The 25,308-nt window shown below is 38.9% G+C and overlaps 1 protein-coding gene across 1 annotated transcript in view; it reads left to right on the top strand.

The window, feature by feature from the left end:
* Positions 1–220: 220 nt before the first annotated feature.
* Naa35 (N-alpha-acetyltransferase 35) overlaps positions 221–25,308 on the top strand; it is a 92,017-nt gene continuing 66,929 nt past the window's right edge. Inside the window, exons 1-2 of the mRNA XM_067145766.2 lie at positions 221–328; positions 14,544–14,641. Of these exons, the coding sequence (XP_067001867.2) occupies positions 261–328; positions 14,544–14,641 (166 nt within the window). The 5' untranslated portion in view covers positions 221–260. The remainder of the gene's footprint in view (positions 329–14,543; positions 14,642–25,308) is intronic.

Raw genomic sequence — 25,308 nt, 5'->3', positions numbered from 1 at the left:
ACGATTTTCGTCAGGACTATTATTTGCTTTCTTCTTGCAAAAGTGTATCAGCATCATTTTGAGCAAGGGATAATTTTATTAGTTGAAATATTTTGATACTTTTGGAAATTTCTATGTCAAATATCTTGATAATGGTGATATAAATTCAATGTAATAAGTTATCACAATGTGTAGCGTTTGGTGACATTGCTTGATATTATGTCTACTATGTCTACTCAAATTTACGACTGTGGAGTATCTTCGTAGATCATCTTTGCTTAATGAAAATGGCAGCAGTAGATTTGGGAGATTCTTTACTGGATATTGCGGAAGATGGAAAGAAAGAAACGTAAGTTGCATTATACATTAATCTGGGACTTTTGGGTATGATTTGCTTATACACGTCTACTAGTCAGATTTATATGCTAATGGCCATAACGTGTCGAGAAATATTATTCGTTTACTTTGACATAACCAAACTTTGTTACAATTGTGTTTAATGACAAATATTATACTTAATACATTATCCTTGAAAGACTAAATTAATATTATCTCACGAGTGTGAAATGTGTGCTACAGTATATAATCCCGTATTAATTGCTACTTATTATTAACAGAAATGTATTTAGGTTGGCTTCAACCCATATTCATTATTTTGATTTAGTATTTTATATGTACTGTAGTAAACTAGCTCATGAAAGTGTATTTGATGGATTTTTGTCACAGTTACAAGATTTTGGATCACATTACACTTTACTTCATGATAGAATTCTTTATTTGTAGGTACAACGTTACGTGGTTAACCACTTTGAGTGGCACAAGTTGCACACACTAGTTTTGTCCGGCCTGTGAAAGTATATCTTTGTACATATCTTGTGATGGTAGCAGTTCACGGCCAGCAATGTTGGTAAATAATACAGTTTTTGGTTGGGACCTGCCCACCTGCATCCATTGAATAAAACTCTGCCCATTTTTCCATTCTGTTATCCCTCTCCTCCTTTGGCTTTCTGCCCTTCTCTGTTGATTGTAGACTGCAGTATTTTTAGGTCATTGATCAGGAGTTTGCCATGCCAGCTCATAGACAAGTTTTGAAGCTGTAAACACTGACAGGCCTCGTTCATCTGTGTGTAGTCTTCTGTTGCTGCTGTGGAATTATCAGTCAAGAACTTCTAGGTCAGAATATCCTGAACTGTCTTTGTGAATGAGTGGTCTTCACCAGCGGTTTGGTCTAGTTTTGACATTAGGTACTTCTTCTGTTGATCATGTTGAATGTTTTAGAAAAACCTATGAATGCACAGTGTAGTTTTCCTCCTGGCTCTCTTGACTTAGCATTTTATGCAAACATTAAATCAAATTAAATAGGAGGAATAAATAGTTCCTGTTTAAGACGTTTAGGTGATTGTCTATGCTTTCTAGTGCCCCTTTAAAAACAGAGTTACTGAGTGAGTTGGCCATGCAGTTAGGGGTGTGCAGCTATGAGCTCACATAAGGGAGATAGTGGGTTCAACCCTCGCCCCTGTCGGCGGTCCTGAAGATGATTTTCTGTGGTTTCCCATTAAATGCTGGTGCTATACCTTAATTAAGGCCATAGTCGCTTCCTTCCCATTCCTATCCCATCATCGCAATATGACCTATCTGTGTTGGTGCAATGTAAAGCTACTTGTAAAAATAAAAAATAAAACATAGTTTAACCATTAATATGGACCTTGAAATATGAATTTCATTTCTTGTAAAATTTACTACATACATACATTTTCATTATAGACTGTTCTGCCTTTCAGTGTACAGTGTGCAAATCTCTGTGAATTTACTTATTGCCATCACAATACTCTATTTGTAACTAGTTCTGTGGCCTCGTTCAGTTCTATATCTCTTACCTTTAAATCATTAGAAACTGAGTCTAACCATCGTCGTCTTGATCTCCTTCTACTCCTCTTATCCTCCATGACAGAGTCCATTATTCTTTTACGTAACCTATCCTCCTCCATTCGTCTCGCACGATCTCACAACTGGAGCTGATTTATGCGTACCGGTACAACTTCATCCATCGAGTTCTTAAAATTCCAATTCATATGTAAATCAGCTGTCACTGCAGTCTTATAATTAGTAATGTAAAAGTCATTTTCTCTAAAAGTTATTGAGATGAAAAATTAGGATATCTATGAGTTGTTCTGAGAATGGGAAAAAAAAATTTCTTTCTTGGATGTTTATTGACAAAACTAAATGAAGCACATCCTTGCAATGGGATTATTATTATTATTATTATTATTATTATTATTATTATTATTATTATTATTATTAACAGATACATCACAATTGGGAAATATCCCAGTGGCAATGATCACTTACAGTAGTAGTATGATAATGAAGTAAACTTTAAACTGGCTTAACATACACAAATTCACACGTATCTTAAGTATTTCTACACTATCACTTTACCTTTGTAAATACATGATGTTCATATACAAATTCACACATACCTTACATAAGGCAGATGCTTAATACCTTAATACTACCATTTACTGTGGCTTGAGTGTTACATTTAAATATGACACCACCATATAGAAGTTTACACACAATTTACAAAATGCTGGAGTGTATTCTTGGAGCATCTTACATTTTGGGGAAACAACTCTAAGACAGCTGCAGTTAATGAAGTCCAATCATCAATTCCCCAATTTACGAACAAATATTTACAATAGTTAATTTTCTGCTATCTACCTTTTACTTTATGCAGATGATCTGTCCTACTTATGTAACAAGGCTTTTCTAGTTGACTGTTCATCTCTCCCCAAGCTGGCTTATTCTTATAGTCATTATATATGGCTCATAACCATGTTCGTTTTCTTCTGGTCCCTAGCGTTTCCCACCCAAGTTTTTCTACTTCTAGGATTGAAACCATTGAGCACGAATCTTGCAGCCTTTCATCACGAAGTGTAAGGACTAGTACGCTTTAGAAATAACACTTCCTATGTGAGTGTCCCATTTTAGAACTCTCTTTACATGGATTCTTAGGTTCTTGCATGAGTCACTCTCTACGAGAGCGTCCGATCCAAGACTGTATTGAGAGTCCCCTTGCCTATGTTTCTTTCCCATTCTTATAAGACTGCATTTTTGAGAATTTATTTTCATTTTGTTATCGAGTGCCCACTTACGGAGTATATGTAGATCGGCTTGTGATGACATATTATCGCCAGCCAGCATTCTGTATTCTTCTCTATATTATACAATCGTCCATGAACAATCTGCATTCACTTCGAATTTCGTTCGGCAGATTGTTGATAAATGCCATAAATAGGAGTGGCCCTATAACACTACTGGCTATATTACTCCCAACATTATAGGAACTTTGTCGGAGTATTTATTTCCCACCTTTACTCTTTGCATGTGGTCTGTCAAAAATTCCTCGATCCACAGAACCTCCCTTTTATCAATGTTTGTTTGTAACAATTTTCGGATATGCCCATACACACCTAAACGAATTCAAACCCCTTATACCTCACTTTGCTCAGCATACAGTAGTGCTCAGAAGTATTGTGTGGGCAACATTTGTTCAATATTCTTTACAAGAAACTATGTAAGTTACAAAACATTAGTTAGCAAATTAAACATATCCATATTAGTGATTAATTTAGTATTAACAACACTCTTATTTAAACATAACTATCTTCCATTAAAAAAAAAAAAACCTACAATTTTGTGGATCAAAAGTATTTTGTAGATAGAACAATACATTGTTGTTGTTTATCCAACCCTTGTCCCGTTTCCCTACGGGGTTGGGTATGAGGTGAGATGAATCTGCCGTGGCGGGTTTTTATGACTGGATGCCCTTCCTGACGTCAGCCTCATCAGAGGAGTTAATGAGATGAAATGAATGACGTGATATATGATAGTAGGGAGAGGGTGAAACCTGGTGCTGGCACATAGCCTACTCCTGTCGAATAGCACCAAAGGGTCTGCTCAAGGCTTAACGTCCCCATCCAACGGATGAATCACCATCAACAGCGCAATACATTAATACATAAAAACATTGTCAGATGCTGGGATACAAATTTAGTGCTTAGTTGCATATCCGTGAGCACAGATAACAGGAGCACATCTTCGTGGCATAGAATCCACAAGATTCTAGCTGAATGTAGTGAGTATTAGGTGGCACAGCATCAACTATTAATCTTCTGTAAAGGTATAGATTAAAGTATGGTCCATTCCCTATGTAAAGAAACAAAGAGTTGATGCTTATTTGAGTAATTCCTGCAATGTACATATTGGTCCAATTTCTCCCAGTGGGGTTCAGGTGTGGGCTTTGGCTTGGCCAATCCAAAACTTCAACTTTCTTCTCTGAAAACAAATTTCTCACATGGCCAGAGGAATGCTTGGGATCATTATCTTGGTATCATCCCTGCTTTTCATATTAGAGGACCAACTTTATATCTAGAAAAATAACCTCATCCCATCATGCCACCATCCTGTTTAATAGTTGGTACTTGTTATCATATATTGTCTCTCTGGTTGTTTGGTCAACAAAAATATCTGATACCGTTAGACGAGACGAGGTTAAACTTCTTCTTCTTCCTTTATTCATGGGGTCTCTTTACAAGTTCCTTTTTAGCTTCGACATCGAAGATCTTTTGCTACCATGTGTTTTCCTTCATTCCCATCTAGTTATCCCTGCTCCCTTCATAAAGTTGCAGGTTCTCCTTATTGGGTCTTCTCAGATATTTCTTCTCTCTTCACCAGGTAATCCCAGTGTGGAGATTCTGATTCTTCCCAGCGCCCCACATTCAAAGAGTATGTGTTCAGTTGATTCTTCTGCGTCATTGCATTTCCTACATACTTTGTCTCTTATTATTCCAATTCTATGTAGGTGCTTTTTAAGATGGCAGTGTCCAGTCAGCAGTCCTACTACCCATCTTATATTTTCTCTGCTGAGTTCTTCCTTAGTATGCTTCTTGTTTGGGTTCTTTATTAGTTCCTTCACAAGCCTGCATCCTGGAGCATTTTTCCAGTTTTCCATTTGTTTCTTTTGTACGCATTTGCCTATGTAAAGTCGTGCTTGTCTATAAGAGATTCCACATACTGGTTCTGGGCCCACAAAAGGTGTTTCAGAACCTTTTCTTGCCAGAGTGCTTTTTCATTACCTTCTATACCTGCATGCCCTGGTACCCATATTATTTTAACAACATTGTGCTCTGAGAGCTTCAGAAGTGTATGACATTTTTATTGTAGACTGTTCTGCCTTTGAGTGTACAGTGTGCAAGCCTCTGTGAATTTACTTATTGCCAAACAATTTTGGATGTAACTCGGACAGCTTCAAGTGCCTTAATGGCAGCTTGGCTGTCTGTAAATATGAAAATGTTCTTATCTCTGTAGTTAATTTTCAGATTTTCCTCAAGGCATGTTGTGATGGCTGTCACTTCAGCTTGGAAAACTGTGATGTGTCTGCCTAGGCTCATTTGGATTGATCTCTCAGGTCTTTCCCCGTTGATCCCTCTTCCTGTTCCTTTCTCAGTCCTTGAGCTATCTGTCCACCACACAACATCTTCCTTACCAGTTTTCCATCTGTTAATGTCCCAGTCTTCCTTTTTTGTTATCTGGGTCTCAAATAGTTTCTCAAATATATACTGTACTTTGGAATCATATGATCAGCTGGCATAGGCTATGTAAAACTTACCCTGTTATTACTCTGTTAATTTTACAGTGTCGAAGATTGAGCCTTTGAGCCTTCCAGCATCCATTTTGCTCCATTCGATATGCACTCATTCTAGCTTGTCCCTCTATAAATTTACTTAATGGAGGAAGATCTAGTAGAGTATTCAAGGCTTCTGTCGGCGTAGTTTTCATAGCCCCAGTTATGGCTATACATGCAATTCTCTCAAGGCTATTTAGTTTGCTACTGACTTTTCCTTGACTTACTTTCATCCGCCAAATGATTGCTGCATAGGTCATCAGTGGTCTAATGATCATTGTGTATATCCAAATCACCATTGCTGGCTTTAGACCCCATGTTGTCCCAACTGCCTTCTTGCGTGCATACAATAGGTTCTTGGGTTGGGATATGTTTCTTTCTATATGTGGATTCCAGGTTAACTTTTTGTCTAAAACTACACCTAAGTGTAACACTTGTTCTTCCATATAGATTACTTGCCTAAAGAGTTTCAGTGTTCTCGTCCCCTCTCTCATTTTCATTCCCAACATTTGATATAGATGTTGATTCCAACAGTTGCAAGTCTTTGAGAAAAAAAGTATATAAAAAATATTTGGCCCATGGTTCAATCCTATCTCTCAAAGCTGGTGGAAAATAACTAATTATGAGATTTACACCCTCTCTCAACAACACACTATAATGGGTGTGATAGAATCCAACAGACTGTGCTGGGCTGCACATGTACTGAGGATGCAGGATAAGAGCACCAGTAGACCTATACAAGGGATCTCTTAATGGGAAAGGACCTTCAGAAAGACCCTGAAGTACCTGGAAGAAGGAGATCAACAAGGTATGTTGGACTCTCAAAATTGATAACTGGGAAGAGCGGGCTCAAGATCGAGGAGAATGGAAGAGGATTGTGAGATCGGCATGGGAACTTCATGTCCCTCAGAGCCTACGCAGTGAGTGAGTGAGTGTTGATTCCCATAAGGAACCTGAAACATTTGTCCCAAATGAGTAAATTTATATCTCTTCTCAGAGTATATCTGGTAAATATTTGTATCTGTTGAATTAATTCTATTTCTTTCTTTACAGTACTCCTACAGTTTTAACACTAATAATTTTATGTCATCCTTACTTGACTTCCTCCTTCTTACACTCTCATCACTGCTCCCTAGTCCACTCAGTTTCTCTGAATGTACCCCCATATAACTCTACTAAAAAACTCCTAACTTATATCTAACATTGCAGTTCAAGTTAAGGCCATTTGAACAGTGATCCCTGTCTCCTGCCTACCCATTAAGGATCTACAAATCTCACTTACAGTTTCTTCTTCTTTTTCTTCCTAGCAGTTTTCGCTGGCACAGGGTCCATTATTTTCAGTTTGGCTCACCATTTCGCACAATGTTGGGCACCATGTGGTCTTAAGTTCAGAATCTTCATATCAGCATTTGCTGTGTTATACCAATGCAGCTTTGGATGTCCACGTTGATGTTGCCCATTCATTTCAAAGGAGTGGGTGAAATTGGCAGCTGTTCCAGGTGCAGCAAATTATCACACTATACCATTATCATCATCACCATATCAATGGAGACATTTTTCCTGTGTCTTCTCAATGATGGGCGCAATGGCCGTTTACTGGCAAATGGTGTCGTTTTGACATAATGCAGGAATGTGATACCCATCGACCAATGGAGCGTATGCATTTCCATGGCGTGTAATTGGCATTCGGTAACCTTGTCAGCTGGTCGAAACTCAACACTGTATAAAGCAACAGGACGTACTATCATGCGTTATATTTTGGACTTCAGATGTAGTGGCATCCTTCTGTATCAATCAATCAATCAGTACTGATCTGCATTTAGGGCAGTCGCCCAGGTGGCAGATTCCCTATTTGTTGTTTTCCTAGCCTTTTCCTAAATGATTTCAAAGAAATTGGAAATTTATTGAACATCCCTCTTGGTAAGTTATTCCAATCCCTAACTCCCCTTCCTATAAATGAATATTTGCCCCAGTTTGTCCTCTTGAATTCCAACTTTATCTTCATATTGTGATCTTTCCTACTTTTATAAACGCCATTCAAACTTATTCGTCTACTAATGTCATTCCACGCCATCTCTCCGCTGACAGCCCGGAACATACCACTTAGTCGAGCAGCTCTTCTTCTTTCTCTCAATTCTTCCCAACCCAAACATTGCAACATTTTTGTAACGCTACTCTTTTGTCGGAAATCGCCCAGAACAAATCGAGCTGCTTTTCTTTGGATTTTTTCCAGTTCTTGAATCAGGTAATCCTGGTGAGGGTCCCATACACTGGAACCATACTCTAGTTGGGGTCTTACCAGAGACTTATATGCCCTCTCCTTTACATCCTTACTACAACCCCTAAACACCCTCATAACCATGTGCAGAGATCTGTACCCTTTATTTACAATCCCATTTATGTGATTACCCCAATGAAGATCTTTCCTTATATTAACACCTAGATACTTACAATGATCCCCAAAAGGAACTTTCACCCCATCAACGCAGTAATTAAAACTGAGAGGACTTTTCCTACTTGTAAAACTCACAACCTGACTTTTAACCCCGTTTATCAACATACCATTGCCTGCTGTCCATCTCACAACATTTTCGAGGTCACGTTGCAGTTGCTCACAATCTTGTAACTTATTTATCACTCTATAGAGAATAACATCATCCGCAAAAAGCCTTACCTCCGATTCCACTCCTTTACTCATATCATTTATATATATAAGAAAACATAAAGGTCCGATAATACTGCCTTGAGGAATTCCCCTCTTAATTATTACAGGGTCAGATAAAGCTTTGCCTACTCTAATTCTCTGAGATCTATTTTCTAGAAATATAGCAACCCATTCAGTCACTCTTTTGTCTAGTCCAATTGCACTCATTTTTGCCAGTAGTCTCCCATGATCCACCCTATCAAATGCTTTAGACAGGTCAATCGCGATACAGTCCATTTGACCTCCTGAATCCAAGATATCTGCTATATCTTGCTGGAATCCTACAAGTTGAGCTTCAGTGGAATAACCTTTCCTAAAACCGAATTGCCTTCTATCGAACCAGTTATTAATTTCACAAACATGTCTAATATAATCAGAAAGAATGCCTTCCCAAAGCTTACATACAATGCATGTCAAACTTACTGGCCTGTAATTTTCAGCTTTATGTCTATCACCCTTTCCTTTATACACAGGGGCAACTATAGCAACTCTCCATTCATCTGGTATAGCTCCTCCGACCAAACAATAATCAAATAAGTACTTCAGATATGGTACTATATCCCAACCCATTGTCTTTAGTATATCCCCAGAAATCTGATCAATTCCAGTCGCTTTTCTAGTTTTTAACTTTTGTATCTTATTGTAAATGTCATTGTTATCATATGTAAATTTTATTTCTTCTTTGGCCTTAGTCTCCTCCTCTATCTCGACATTATCCTTGTAACCAACAATCTTTACATACTGCTGACTGAATACTTCTACCTTTTGAAGATCCTCACATACACACTCCCCTTGTTCATTAATTATTCCTGGAATGTCCTTCTTGGAACCTGTTTCTGCCTTAAAATACCTATACATACCCTTCCATTTTTCACTAAAATTCGTATGACTGCCAATTATGCTTGCCATCATATTATCCTTAGCTGCCTTCTTTGCTTGATTCAATTTTCTAGTAAGTTCCTTCAATTTCTCCTTACTTCCACAGCCATTTCTAACTCTATTTCTTTCCAGTCTGCACCTCCTTCTTAGTCTCTTTACTTCTCTATTATAATAAGGTGGGTCTTTACGATTCCTTACCACCCTTAATGGTACAAACCTGTTTTCGCATTCCTCAACAATTTCTTTAAACCCATCCCAGAGTCTGTTTACATTTATATTTACCGTTTTCCACCGATCATAGCTACTTTTTAGAAACTGCCTCATGCCTGCTTTATCAGCCATGTGGTACTGCCTAACAGTCCTACTTTTAAGACCTTCCTTTCTATCACATTTAACTACCACAAAAACAGCTTCATGATCACTAATACCATCTATTACTTCAGTTTCCCTATAGAGCTCATCTGGTTTTATCAGCACGACATCCAGGATATTTTTCCCTCTGGTTGGTTCCATCACTTTCTGAATCAGCTGTCCTTCCCATATTAACTTATTTGCCATTTGTTGGTCATGCTTTCTGTCGTTCGCATTTCCTTCCCAATTGACATCTGGCAAATTCAGATCTCCCGCTACAATCACATTTCTTTCCATGTCGTTTCCCACATAGTTGACTATCCTATCAAATAATTCTGAATCCGCGTCAGTGCTACCCTTTCCCGATCTGTACACTCCAAATATATCAAGTTGCCTATTATCTTTAGAAATGAGCCTTACACCTAGAATTTCATGTGTCTCATCTTTAACTTTTTCGTAGCTTACAAATTCTTCTTTCACCAGAATGAACACTCCGCCTCCCACCCTTCCTATCCTATCTCTACGATACACACTCCAGTGCCGTGGGAAAATTTCTGCATCCATTATATCATTTCTCAGCCATGATTCAACACCTATTACAATATCTGGTGAATATATATCTATTAAATTACTTAATTCTATTCCTTTCCTTACAATACTTCTACAGTTCAACACTAACAATTTTATGTCATCCCTACTTGATTTCCAGTTTCCTGTTCCCTTATCACCGCTCCCTAGGCCATCCCGTTTCCCTGAATGTACCTCCCTATTACCCTTCCAAACAAATTTCCTAACTTATACGTACCACTGCGGTTTAAATGAAGGCCATCTGAGCGCAGATCCCTATCTCCTACCCACCCATTTGGATCTAGAAATTTCACTCCCAGTTTCCCACATACCCACTCCATAGTCTCATTTAAATCCCCAATCACCCTCCAGTCAGTATCCCTTCTACACAGTATTCCACTAATAACAATCTGTAGCAGAGTATGCCTCTGACTTCCTTCCATCTCATCCATTCTGCCCTTATCCTACTTTGCACTTCATCACCTATCCCACCATCATTCTGTAGGTGAGATCTTAGATATCTGAGGCTTACAGTCTTCGTTAAGGTCTTTGCATCAACTTGGATGGAGCCATTACTTGGGATGGTTGCCAGGTATTCGGTCTTCTTTATGTTCAGTTGAAGACCATATTGTGATAGACGGCTGTTCCAGTCTTCAAATTGACGCTGCAATTCTCTTCTGGTTGAAACAGCTAGTGCGACATCATATGCATATAAGAGTCCAAGGGACACTCCTTTGCAGATCCCATGTGATTGTGTCCATGACGAGAGCAAAGCAATGGGGACAGTACGGAGCCTTGACGTACGATATAGATGTTCATTCCCATAGGGGACATGAAACATTTGTCCCGAATGAGTAAATTTATAATACCAATATAAATGGTCATCTGATGGCCAGGCAGGCATCAATTTTTGGTAATGAGACAAAGTCTCTCATAGTGCATTGGCACTGCCAGTGGCTCCAAGTGGTCTACGTAGTGGCCTCCACGGTATGCACTAGCCATGCATCTTGGTGGGTGTGCTATTTACCAACTGATGAGCCCAACTTAGTACACTGGGGCGAAACGCTGGCAACCAGGAATGAGCCTCGGTGTACACAGACTTTCACAGGTGCCGACAGTGCAACATAGTGACTTGTGGTGTTCTTGTGTAGCATTTTGATCCATTTGATAAGCATTTCTGGTACACCATGGTCACGAAGTGCATACCAGATCACATAATGTGGAACACTGTTGAAAGCCTTTTCAAGATCAAGGAAGGCAATATGCAGTAATGCCATTCCTGTTGGATGTGCCATGGTAGATTAGTTTATAACCTTCTCTATTGTCACGAGATTTCTGGCTTTCTCAATGTGTTTCTTGCACACATGTAATGTCCACTTTCCATTCTTTCAGCATCGCTGGGAGTTTGTGACAGTGTTCAGTAAGGGTCTCAGTGTTGAGCATGGTGATGCATAAATTTTGTCTGTGTTGGGTTAGCTTCTTAAGCTGGTTCTGCCTTTGAACCAGTAACCCTTGTCTGTTTGTTGTGGCGGTCAGGCAAGCCTGACGCGCGTCTCTTCTGGGGGACGCCGTAACATTATTCGAGAAAACTGGCGTAGACACAATCCATGGGTTGTGACAGAGTTACCAACTGGTTTGTTTCCACAGCCTGACGTCGGGCATTTTAAAGCTATGGTTCTGCAGCAGGAATTGAGGCTGCTCCTAACATGGAGAACAGGGGCCCTTCGTAGCCACTCCTAACTTGGGGAACAAATGCTAAATCTGATATGTGCCTGTAGTTACGGACAAGTACCTTTTACTCTTACTAATTCGGAGTACTAGGATACCACTTCTGCCAGCCGCACTGTTCCAAATTCCAGCTTCTCCACTGTTGCTACAGTAGTGGACTTCATCGTAACCCTGACCTGGGACCCTCCATATTTATATCCCAGTATCGTAAAGCCCCCAGGAATTGGGCTACCTGTTGGTATGTAAGTTCATTGTATTTTCACCAGCCCACATTTCTGTGGGCCCTCTATCTGCCACCTGGGGACACACCTTCTAGGGGTTGACAAGCTCCCCAGTTTCCCACATACCCACTCCATATTCTCATTTTACACAGATAGGCGAGTATTTATCGAAAGGGATAAATTTGAAACTGCTTCAGATGAATTGCCAATTTTTCGTCTGATATTTAATAATAATAATAATAATAATAATAATAATAATAATAATAATTGAAAATTTTATTTTGTAAAATGGAGCCTCAGTCACCCTCCAGTCAGTATCTCTCCTACACATTATCCCACTGATAACAATCTCTGCTTCCTTAAACTTCTCTCGTGCTGCCATTACCAGCTCCCACACATCCCCAACTATGTTAGTACCTGTTCCTGCTTCCTTTACATAGTTAGTACCAACATAGAAAATTAATGCCTTTTCCGTACCCTCCTCCTTCCCTTCTGTTTTCCTCAACATCAGCCTTAACCTGATTCCTGGATAATGCTCTACCTCAGTTCCCTTTCCTCCACATACTTTCCCCACATGCCTGACAATTGAGTCACCCATGACCAGAGCCGCAACCCCCCCCCCCACCTCATTAAATCCCCCCTTCCCAGATCGTCCCTGACTTCCCTGACATCTGCAGAACCTACTTCCTCCTCCCTTCTCTCCATCTCACTTTTCTGTTCCCTTCTCTTCCTATCCTCTATTCTAAGTTTCCCTTTCCTACCATTCCCTTGCTTCTTGCCCTGCCCTTCCTCTGTAACATTTCCCTGATCTCCATATTTCTGTGCTGTTCTACCTGGCTGTGAGCTTGCATCCGGGAGATAGTAGGTTCGAATCCCACTATCGGCAGCCCTGAAAATGGTTTTCCGTGGTTTCCCATTTTCACACCAGGCAAATGCTGGGGCTGTACCTTAATTAAGGCCACGGCCGCTTCCTTCCAACTCCTAGGCCTTTCCTATCCCATCGTCGCCATAAGACCTATCTGTGTCGGTGCGACGTAAAGTCCATAGCTGTTCTACCTGTAGTGACTCATACCGATTCCTCATTGATACCTCTCCTGGGCCCACTCACTGAGGAAAACCCTTAGCCCCCATTTTCCTTTAGCTCACCTGTCTTCTACAACTTCTCCCCTTCTTTGCCCTCCCTCTTGCCCACTACCGTATCCTTATGTTTATTGAAAGAGACGTACCTTCATTCCAAGCCTAATTATCTCCCTCAAACTGGTTATCTCGTCCCTTATCTTCCTATAGTACCACTCACACCCAGTCCCTACATCTTCCTCCCTAATAAAGAGATTATAAAGAAAATTAGAGAGGAATGGTTGTGGAAGTAAGGAGAAATTGAAGAAAATTACTAGGAAATTGAATTTAGCAAAAATAGTCAGCAAAGGACAACATGGTGGCAAGCATAATTGGCAGTCGGTCATATGAGCTTTAGTGAAAAATAGAAGGGTATGTATAGGTACGTATAAACAACAAGTTTCAGAAAGGACATTCTGGCAGTCATTCTGGCTTTTATGAAGTAGCATTTTCTGGGCTGTCAGTGGATATATGATGAATGACATTAGTAGATGAATAAGTTTGATTGTAGTTTTTAAAAGTTGGAAAGATCATAATCTGAAGATGAAGTTGGAATTCAAGAGGACAAATTGGGACAAATATTTCTTCATAGGGAGAGGAATTAGGGATTGGAATAATTTACCAAGGAAGATATTCAATACTTTTCTAACTTCTATGAAAACTGTCAAGATAAGACTTGGTAAATTATTGGTAGGGAGCCTACTACCTGGATGGTAGCCCTAAATACAGGTCAGTGGTGGGTGAAGTTTTCTTATCACTTTTACCTTGCTTCACTTAGTATAAATACAAAAGTTAAGCCAGTGGTTATAAATTAACACACAGAGAGAGACGCACCCACCCACCCACCCTCCGACCCCACCCCACCAGTCCCCTAAACGAAGTCTAACCATTTTGGTATAAAGAAGCTGATGGTGAAAAATATTTTCACCTTGCAAGCTGTGAACATATTTCCTCGTAGTAGAAGTTCCTACGAACTAAGTGTGTCCCTAACAAACAAGCATCATACAGCAGAGCATGCAAGCTGTGCTGGCTGATGTATGCTTCGTTAAGTTTTATCTTACTAATGGTCTTTAAACATTTTAAAGAACTTTAAAAAAATCATATGTTAAATAGTGGGTGCAGCTTTTCTGAAAATGGTGTGTGTTTTTTTGTGGGTCTTGGGCCATTTGCCAAAAGTGTGATTTTTTTAAAGCTACTTCTTGAGAATTTTCTTTTTTTTTGTGCTCAAGAGCTTTTTCCCTGTAGCGCAATATTTGTGTGCTGTTTTTAATACTGTGATGAATGAATATTGCTATTGTTGTTTGTTTAACAGGTATGGAGTGGGTGCTGATCCATTGCCTAACCAACCTCTACTTGATATTCATTACAACTGGGTAGATGTCACTAGTGAATTCTTTGAAGCAGTTAAAGGTACTGAGTAGTTTTTATTTTTGATTTAGGTGATGTTTCAATCTTGTTTAAGAAAATAAAATGTCGCTCTTACAAGAACTAGCCTGGCTTTGCGTATTTATGATAATGAAATAATGGTGAGTAAGTTGGATTGTCTTTTTACAGTTCATATGTCAGCAGCACTTCCCTTCCACTGCGGTTTAAACTACCATAAACATTTACTAGGATCTGCTAGAAAGTCAAAGTAATTGCAAGGATACTGGTATATAATTTGAAGGACATATAGGCTAATTTGTTCAAAACAGATGTTATAATGGAGTCAGTTGAGAATCCTATTATCAATCAGTCATCATTGATGCATTTAGGGCTGTTGCCCAGGTGGTACATACCCTATCAGTTGTTAACCTAGTCTTTTTTTAAAATGATTTCAAAGAACTTGGAAATTTATTGAACATTTCCCTTGATAACATATTCCAGTCCTTAATTCCTCTTCCTGTGAAGTAATACTCCTACCTGTAAAAGCTCCACTAAAGCATATTGTCTATGTCATTCCACGCCATCTCTCCACTGACAGCTCGGAACATACCACTTATGATACAAATTCTTACAATTTTGTTAATCACCACCTATTCAATACAAGTAGATCTTCAATATGGACAAGAAATGAAATTTATAACCTGCAACATACCGCTTAGTCGAGCAGCTCATGTCCTTAATCCCAAATCTTCCCAGCAATATATGCAACATTTTCATATCACTACCCTTTTGTCGGGAATTACCCAGTACAAATTGTGCTGTTTTTCTTCGATCTTTTCTAGTTCACGTATCAAGTAATTCTGGTGTTGTGGGTCCCATACACTGGAATTGTACTAGAGAATTACACATCTCTCCTTTACATCCTTACCATGACCTTTAAATACCCTCATAACCATATGAAGAGATATGCAACCTTTATTTACAACCTCATTAATGTGATTACCTCAAAGAAGATTTCTCTTTATATGAACAGTATGAACACCTAAGTACTGTACATATTTATCTGTGTCATTCCACACCATCTCTCCACTGATGGTTTGGAATGTACTGCTTATAATATGGATGTTGATTTCCATAGGGAATCTGAAATATTTGTCCTGAATGTGTACATTTATAATACCAATATAAATGCTCCATTATTGAACATGTTCCGAGGATTGTGTGGAATGCAGAGGTGAAAGAAGGTGCGGCCATGAATGGGTCGATATACAAAAATTGAAAGATTGATTTAAAACTTTAAAATTGGCAGTTTTATTTCTTTCCCCTTTTTTCTTTACTCTTTTCAGATGTTAACTTTTAACAAAACAGTTCGCTAAGCGAATAACAAAATCTCGGGTACAACCATGATCTCGAGGCATAATATTATGAATTCATAGAACAATTGAACAACATTAGTTAACAATGCGAGCTTGAAGCTCCAACCTTGCCAATGTGACAAGAGCAACCACTGCTCCATTCAATAATATTTCTTACAAGAGAACCTTTGCTCCACAAAATTATGTAGAAGACAACTCTCCAAACATAACATTCCAGCTTTTCAAAGGCACCATTCAACCTTTACATTAATAAGAAGAGTGTCTTTGCTCTATTAATTTACACTTAGGAATCTATTTTCGAAAGTTCAAAGACACAACCTACATTTAACAAAATCAAACAGTATTCACTGTCTTAAAAATGCTCAACTGTCTGGTATCTTTGACATGAAAAGGAATGACATTGATTGTAACAGGGGTAGCATGGTAGCATGTACCCATTCCACAAGGCCTTTGGTAAAAACCAAGGTTAACTTACTGGCCCAAAAACCAAAATGGAAAGGTGGCAATCTCTTGCACTCTAGAAATTTACAACTGAATGCATAAAATCCTATTTGGGCTTATGGGCCGATGTTATAGAGGCTAAGCCTATACTACTGAGGTGACTAGGTGGAGAAAAATATTTCAGTTACGGAATTTACAACATAGAAAAGGTTACAAAATCATAGTCACCTCAAAAGCCAGTTGAAAGGGAATTCGAGAGGGTACCTCTCTCTCTATTCCCTGATTTTGGTTAAGTTCTTTCAACTCATTTGCAGTTTGCATATAAGGTTTGAAATTTACACTTGAGAAAAGAAAAGTTACATTATTAAGGCTGGAAACCTTGCCCTTGAGCTTGTTTTCAAAGACTATCACATGGTTATACTGAATCTGCCATTACCTTGAGCTGGTAGACCTCCCGAAGATGGACGAGGCACCTCCGCTTCCTTTATAAACACACTCTAGACTGGAGCAATCACTAAGACAACCTGGTCCGAAAATGTGCAAGCTTTTATAGCCGAGGGGAAGGTTCCAGAAAACTCTGGGCTAAGGCCTGACACACCTCAGTTCTCATTGGATAATCAAATAAATACCAGAAATTTTCTCATTGGTGAATAAATAAATGTACAAAATTTCTCATTGGCCAACATCGTAAGTTCGCGGGAAGAGGTAGAAGTGTTGTAAACTTTAACAAACCAAACAAAAGTATAAACAATTTACTTTAGGAAACCTTAACATACAAAATTATTCTTGAATTTTGATAGTTCATTTTCACCCCAGAGGGCACCACATAAGTTTATAGTAGTGGTATCCGTTGAGAAATGTTCAAACGTCTTGCGCTAGTTGCTGCAAGTTTTATGTTTTAGATGGCATTCTCCAAGGTGCTTCATTTAAATGTACGGTACAGGACATTATAAATTTTCCAGATAACTCATTCCTGGTTGCCAGCATTTTGCTCCAGTGTGCTAAGTTGGGCTCATTGGTTGGTAAATAGCACACCTACCAAGACGCGTGGCTACTGCATACTGTGGAGGCTACTGCCTAGGCTATGTGGAGCCACCGGCAGTGCTAATGCACTAGGAGAGACTGTCTCATTACCAAAAATTGATGCCTGCCTGGCCATCAGATGATATGGATGTTGATTCCCATGGGGAACCTGAAATATTTGTCCCGAAAGAGTAAATTTATCATTTATATTGGTACAAACTGATGAATACCGGGCGAGTTGGCCGTGCAGTTAGGGTCACGGATCTGTGAGCTTGCATCCAGGAGATAGTGGGTTCAAACTCCACTGTCGGCAGCCCTGAAGATGGTTTTCCGTGGTTTCCTATTTTCACACCAGGCAAATGCTGGGGCTCTACCTTAATTTAGGCCTCGGTTGCTTCCTTCCCACTCCTAGGCTTTTCCTATCCCATTGTCGGTGCGACGTAAAGCACGTTGTAAAAAAAAAAAAAGATCTGGCATATTTTAGAATGAATAGTTCAGAAAGGGGAATCTGTGTAGTGGGAGAGAAAAACGCTAAATCGAAACAAGATTTTATTGAAATGAGCTGACTCAACTCTTTTCTGAACTACTGAGCAAAACCAGTTAGAAGCAATGCTAAATTTGTGTACCCCTTGAGATGACCCCACTTACCCCAAGGGAATGCGTACCACACTTTGAATACCACTGATCTAGAGCATAGTTGAGGTAAATACGAGAACTGGAAAATATCCAGAGGAAAGCAGCACAGTTTGTTCTGGGTGATTTCCGACAAAAGAGTAGTGTTACGAAAATGTTGCAAACTTTGCGCTGGGAAGACTTGGGAGAAAGGGATTCTGCTCAAATAAGTGGTATGTTGATATAGATGTTGATTCCCATAGGGAATCTATATCATCTGATGGCCAAGCAAGCATCAATTTTTAATAATGAGACAAAGTCTCTCATAGTGCATTGGCACTGCCAGTGGCTGCAATTAGCCTACGCAGTGGCCTCCACGGTGTGCACTGGCCAGTGTCTTGGTGGGTGTGCTGGGTGCCAACTGATGGGCCCAGCCTGGCACACGGGGGTGAAACGCTGGCAACCAGGAATGAGTTAGCTGGAAAATTTATAATGTCCAATAACGGACCATTTATATTGGTATTAAGTGATATGTTACATGTTAAAAACTTCATCCTTGTTCCTTATTGACTCCGAAATTTAAATTATAATGGTTGAGGAGATCCATCAAATCAATACAGTACAGTCTTACAATCACTCTTAGTGATTTGTAAATATTATTGATCACTAAGAGTGGTTGTAAGACTGTATTGAATTGGTGGATCTCCCCCAACTGTTATAATCTAAATAAGTGGTATATTCTGAGCTGTCAGTGGAGAGATGGCGCGGAATGACATTAGTAGATGAATAAGCTTGGGTGGAGCTTTTAAAGGTAAGAATGATTATAATATGAAGATAAAATTGGAATTCAAGAGGACAAATTGGGACAAATACTTGTTTATAGGAAGAGGGGTTAAGGATCTTAGTAATTCTGTGGTGGGGTGTATAACAGTACAAGTAAAAAAGAGTACAAGTCAACTTGTACTGTTCTGACCATTTGTCATTTGAAAGTTTAAATTTGTACTGCTATGTGCACTATGGAATGCAGTGTGTTACAACAGGCTTTGACTTGTACATATCTATCCACTCATAGATATCAAGCTCACAATGTCAAATATGTACTTATCCTGCTTTTGCCAAAAACTGACTTATACTGTTACTGTATTACAGCCCATCATAGAATTTATCAAGGGAAATGTTCAATACATTTCTAAATTCTTTGGAATTGTTTAAGGAAATACTAGGTAAACAACTGATAGGGAATCTGCCACATATTCAACAGCCCTAAATGTAGATCATTGATGACTAATTGAAGTTATGGTATACAAAAATAGTAAAATTGGTAGAAGGATAGGAACATAAAGAATAATCACAATAATAGGCTAGTGCTGAACAGAGAGGGAAACATAAGATAGAGATTAGGACTAACATGAAATCACAAAAGGACAGAGACTAACTTCACATTTTGTTTTTGTTTGTACATACTTCCATCTTCATAGATGGACTCCATTTTTCTAGATGTATTTATCAGCCCCAACAAACACGTTTCTGCTTCCCAACTTCATCAGAAGACAGTTCTTGAGAAATTCTCTCTCATGAGAAAGTATGATTCATAATGTGTGTTTTCTTGTGCTTTTTTAAATAATTATATTATTGGTTTTATTTCCTGTTAACTGCTGTTAAGGTTTTCATCTGGCTGTTTTTTCTTGCCTTATACTTCCGTTGTCAAGGACTGTCCAACAATCGCATGTCATTCATAAGATGTTAATTCACAAATACAGTTGATTCTAGATAATCCAACATGGTGGTGGGGGGGGGAATGTACGTCGAATTTGCAATAACTCAGGCTACATGGAATGGCACAGGGAAAAACGTGAAACATGAATAAAATAGACAACAGTTGAAGCTGTGGTTCTTCATTGTAATTTCTTACAGTGTTATAGCTTGGATTAAAGTTATTTTTTAATAAGTCCTTAATTGACATTCTCTTTCTGCATGTTGCATCAGTTCTGTGCAGCAGTGTCATTCCATCGCTTGAAAGCAAGGTGGTGGGGGGTGGGAGTTGCCTCTGGTTGTTGTTCTATGTAGGGTAGTGCCGCTTCCAGTGCAGCGAGACCCTCACTATGAGACATCTTTGACACCATCAATTCTTAATCTTCTTCCTCCCTATCTTATGTTGGTTCATTCAACATTTCAATGATTGAAGCGTCTGTAAGTTTGTAGTGTTCATCACTCTTCATCCATTCTGTAACTTCGATTTCATGAGCATCATTACATCCTGGAACTTGTGAGATTATATTTCACAAGTTTGGTATGTCATAGTCATTGTTGTTGTTGGAGTTACCATTGGTAGACACAGCACTTCTAAAAATCTTTTTCCATGATTTCCTGAGTGTCTCTGGCTTCGCTACGTCCCATGATTATTCTAACCAATGCACTACATTCCTCATGGTTATCTGAGGAAGTTCATGCTGTTTTCTTCTCATTCTATTGCTTCCAGGAGTGATTGTAGTAAGCGGTGCCGATACTTATATTCAGACATTCCAAAATGCCCTGATCCGTAGGTTGTTAAAATTGTTACGTTAGGGGGCAAAAATATTGCACTAATTCCATCACAAGTTAAGTTCCTGTTCATCTGGATATGACCCTGCATTGTCCAGCAATAAATCTGCTTTAATAAGAGACTCTTATTTCTCGAAAATGTTTTAGTTTTGGGCACATATTTTTCAAAAAACCACCTCTTAATTATTTCTATCCATCCATGATCTTGTTTGGTTTTTGTAAGAGACAGGCAGTGCTGACAGTGAAATGTCTCTTAGAGTTCTCAGCGTAGCAGACTTTCTTACGATGACAGGCTTTAATTTATGACTACCAGATGCATTTGACGTAGCAAGAACTCTTTCTTTACTTTTTTTGTGCCAGGAGCAGGAGTTTCTTCACGTGAAGCAAGTTTCTTAAAAGTCAACATTTTAAGATTGAGTCCTGTTTTGTCATTATATAATAGATCAGCACTGAGATTTTCACTTGTTACGAGTTGCTCAGGCATTTTACAGAACTTGCTTGCATCTTTGGGATCACTGGAAACCCCCTCCCCCACACACACATTTCAAGTTGCCGATCATCATATCTGTTTTTCCACGTCTATAACCAGTCTACACTCGCACGGAAATCGTCCTCTCTGTCCTTAAACTCATTTCTAAGAAGCAACATTTTTTGCTGTAACATAGGATGTGATATTGGACTTTCCTTCTGCCGCTGTTGACTAATCCACAGAAACAGTGCTTCACTGTTTTGTTTTTCATATTCAGACTTCCTCATGCATTTTTTGTCAGAAGCGTTTTCTGAGCACTTACTAGATGAATACTTTTCTAGGTTATGTCTGTTGCATAGCCATTCACCAACCGTCACTTCTCCAATTCCATATTCAGTAGCTAGGTTTTTATTTGTCTCACCTTTATAGAGTTTTCTTAAAGTTTCTAATTCCACTTTTAACTGCACAAACTTTCTTGTACTTTTAGTGCTCTTAATGGAACAGTGTACAACAGCATCGTTTATAACCACTACGTACTGTACACTGTTCTATGCAGCAAGTTTGACACCCAAGCACTGAGTTGAAGCAGGCACTTTACTGATGGGGAGGGGAAAATGTGACAGCAAGCACGCACGTGATCTCAGTAGAGGAGAAGCACGGTACGATGACATGGCGGGAATACGCAGGGAGTAAATTGCTGTTGAAAACTCATTTTAAATTTGTGAAGAGAAAAATTCGAATGAGGCTCGGATTTAATGGAGACTTGGATTGGCGAGACTCCGCTATGGTCTTATTATTTGCATCAAATTGCAAGTCACTGATGCTAGTTTAGGCAGTCGGATCATTTTGATTTCTTGTTCTGTGTTTTAAATGTACTTAGAGCAACCAAGCACATGGTGCCTTTGAAATTCAGTTGTGTTTTTCTTTTTTGTCAACTTCTGCAATACCTTGGGCTGAATAAAGATTTCATCTATAACATAGCATTACTGCTCTTAAGAAGTCCATCACAAAATTCAAGAACCATGCTTGCAGACCTCTTTTGCCTAGTCTTATCCAACTTCATACTATGTTGTTGTGTGTGCCGGGCTGAGTGGCACAGATATAGGGCATGTACTTATGCATAGTGCCTGAAGACAAATTCTGACTTCAGGAGATTCTCGTAGGAAAGTGACAGAACACAGGCCATTGGTAAACATTGTTTTATTATGGTATTTTAATATACGATCGTTGCTCCTGCTTGTTGACTTCCATTTTGTGACACTCTCACTCACACGCTGAACTTGGGGGCATGCTTAGACCTACACTGTTGTTTACATACACTATCTAGTGGCATCATACGGAAGTACATACTGTATGTTTCCAAAATTTATAGGCTCAGCTCAGTTGATCTTTGAATGGGAAGCAGCATCTTAAAGGAGCCAGCCTGTATTGAAATCCTTGACCAGCAATTTAAGGATCTCTTTCTTAAACAACCTTTTTGATGTTGTACGGCGCACTGGATTTTTTATGAATCTGTATCATAGAGCTATTTTTTAATGTAGTGCAGTGCATCTCTTGAATTCTTATCTTAATTTCTTATATGATATGTACATTTTTAAGACCTTGGTGTGTTTACATTGTTTAATTTCTTCGATACATTTGTGTTTGATTTGCTTTAGTCTGATGATGACCTACTGTTAGGTCGAAACTAGTCCCTGAACGCATACGCAATTTAAAACATTGTACAATTTGTATTGAAAAGGTGGACCTTAATAATATCTTATTTAAATACTAATGTAATCACAGTTTAATACGGACCTATCATAATGAAATTTATTTCTTTTAATTAATATATTCATTATCCATTGTGGGAGATGTGTAGAGAAAATGGTTTGATCAATTCACTTTGCCACCTACAAATGGAAAGAAGGGAATAATGATTTTTTTTTTTTTTTCCCCCTGTAAATCAAATGAGCTCATTGTAGAATCTAGAGAATCATTCAACAGTGTTTCAAACCATACTTTTCAATTTTCTTGTTCAGTGCATCAAGTTGTTCTTGTACTTCTTTGCTGTCTGTTCTGCAGTTCTGTACTATAGGTGTAGAATTTATTAATAGTATAGATAAAGAGGAGATGAAATTAGGCCTGAAATAGATAAGGGATTTGAAGCAGAACTGAGAAAACTTCATAAAGTTATAGGTTTAACTTACAATTTGGTGGTAGCGTACTCCCATATTTGAAAAATACAGCAATCACACTAGTATACAAGCAACAATTCTCAAGTTATCTGTTTGTTTCGTACTAAGTTATCTGTTTGTTTCGTACTTCATAAAAAGTGTTCACTGGCATTATGAAAGAGTTTGATAATTTGTGAAGAATGAAATGATTGAAAACCTTTGCAGTTTTTATATTATGAAGGGATTGTCAGGAACAGTTTGTACAAGGGTCGAGTCATAGGTCATGGCAACTAATTTTTTACTCGCAAACAGGAGAGAACACAGCAAATCCAATATAGGGCATGTACTTATGCATAGTGCCTAAAGTCAAATTCTGACTTCAGGAGATTCTCGTAGGAAAGTGACAGAACACAGGCCATTGGTAAACATTGTTTTATTATGGTATAGACAGCAAATACACAAGACTACGTACAAAGGACAGGTCTCCACTGGTTACAGACCTTCAAAATAATCACCCAAGGTTTCCACTGTACGTTGTCAGCAGTGGGGCAGGTGCTGAATACCATTTGCTGCATGTGTATCGCAAATGTGTGACACCTCTCTCCGAAATACTGTTACGATGTCCTCTTTGTTAGCAAACCATTGTCCATGTAATGGCTTCTTGACATTGGCGTGCATTTCTGCCGCGGAGAACTGCTATTTTAATATACGATCGTTGCTCCTGCTTGTTGACTTCCATTTTGTGACACTCTCACTCACACGCTGAACTTGGGGGCATGCTTAGACCTACACTGTTGTTTACATACACTATCTAGTGGCATCATACTGTACATACTGTACTGTACGTTTCCAAATGCATATCTTGTTTCCTGTTGTCTCCTGTTCGCTAGAAAAAAAATAGTTGCCATGACTTATGACTCGACCTACGTATGTGTCAAGTAATTAAGAAGTCATATGAGAGTACGTGGTGTTACGATTAAGTTACAGGGTCAGACAATGACTGTAAACATTACCCATGGATTTCATTATTTATACATGGTGTATCAGAACTATACCGACAAAAAAAACCCAGGATGCTCTCCGTGTTTTGTTAAGAACGATGGTGCAATCATATTTATGTAGAAAATTTTTCTTTTCGAGAAAATGAGGTTACGTTGTTACTTCTGGGCGTCCAATTCAAATTGACGAGTTTGCCTTATTTGCTACGCCAGAGAGCCAGCCTCGCCTCTTGCTGTGCATCAGAAGAGGGAAGGGAGGGGAAGTGGAAGACAGAGGTAATGCCTGGTATGAATGCGCAAGTTTTTCTTTCGTTTTGCATAGTTGCTTCCCAGCGCCAGTGGGTAGTTTACAGTTTGTTCTGCATAAATTGATTACTATGCGAACCATGTAGAAAAAGAAGATGAGCTTATATCAAGAATACAAGCAGCTTTCCAGGTCATTCGCAACACAGCACACATCCTGAACAGAATCCAAAGGTACACCGTTGTGAACTGTGCATCGAAGTAGGAGGTGGGGCATATTGAACATCTACTGTAATCAACCCTCGGGTGTATTGTTTCCTTCGTTCAGTATTTCATTCCATTTTTAATGCTGTGAGTGAAGGAAAACACAATTGTAGGGCGACTGTGTTGCATCTTCGAGCATGATAATTAATAATGACCAACAGACGAGAGGAGAAATGATCTGATGCATTCCTTTCTGAACAGTGTGTTCTTGTACTGTGCGTGCAGTTATGGCTGTTTAATAAATGAACTGTGAATATTGCCTGTAAAAGACAAGGACAGTCCTCTGCAAGGAAACATGTGCATATCCACAGAGCATTATTTCTGTCTCCATCATACACCCTACTTCTCTTCCTTGAAGCGTGGCAGTGGCTTGCAAATATGGCGAGTTTGTCAGTTTGAATCGCGTGCCCGGAGGAAACAAAGTAACCTAATTTTCTCAGAAAAAAAATTGTCTCCGCCAGTCCGATTGCACCATTGTTCTGGTAACACGAAGAGCATGCCTGATTTTATTTTGTTGGTATAGTTCTGTTACACTGTATAGACAGTTTACTGAAAAACCTACAATGACATATTAGGAATTAGTTCTGTG

The sequence above is a fragment of the Anabrus simplex genome, chromosome 4 (assembly GCF_040414725.1).
Source record: "Anabrus simplex isolate iqAnaSimp1 chromosome 4, ASM4041472v1, whole genome shotgun sequence".
Lineage (NCBI taxonomy): Eukaryota > Metazoa > Arthropoda > Insecta > Orthoptera > Tettigoniidae > Anabrus > Anabrus simplex.
This window is presented reverse-complemented; position numbering and strand designations above follow the sequence as displayed.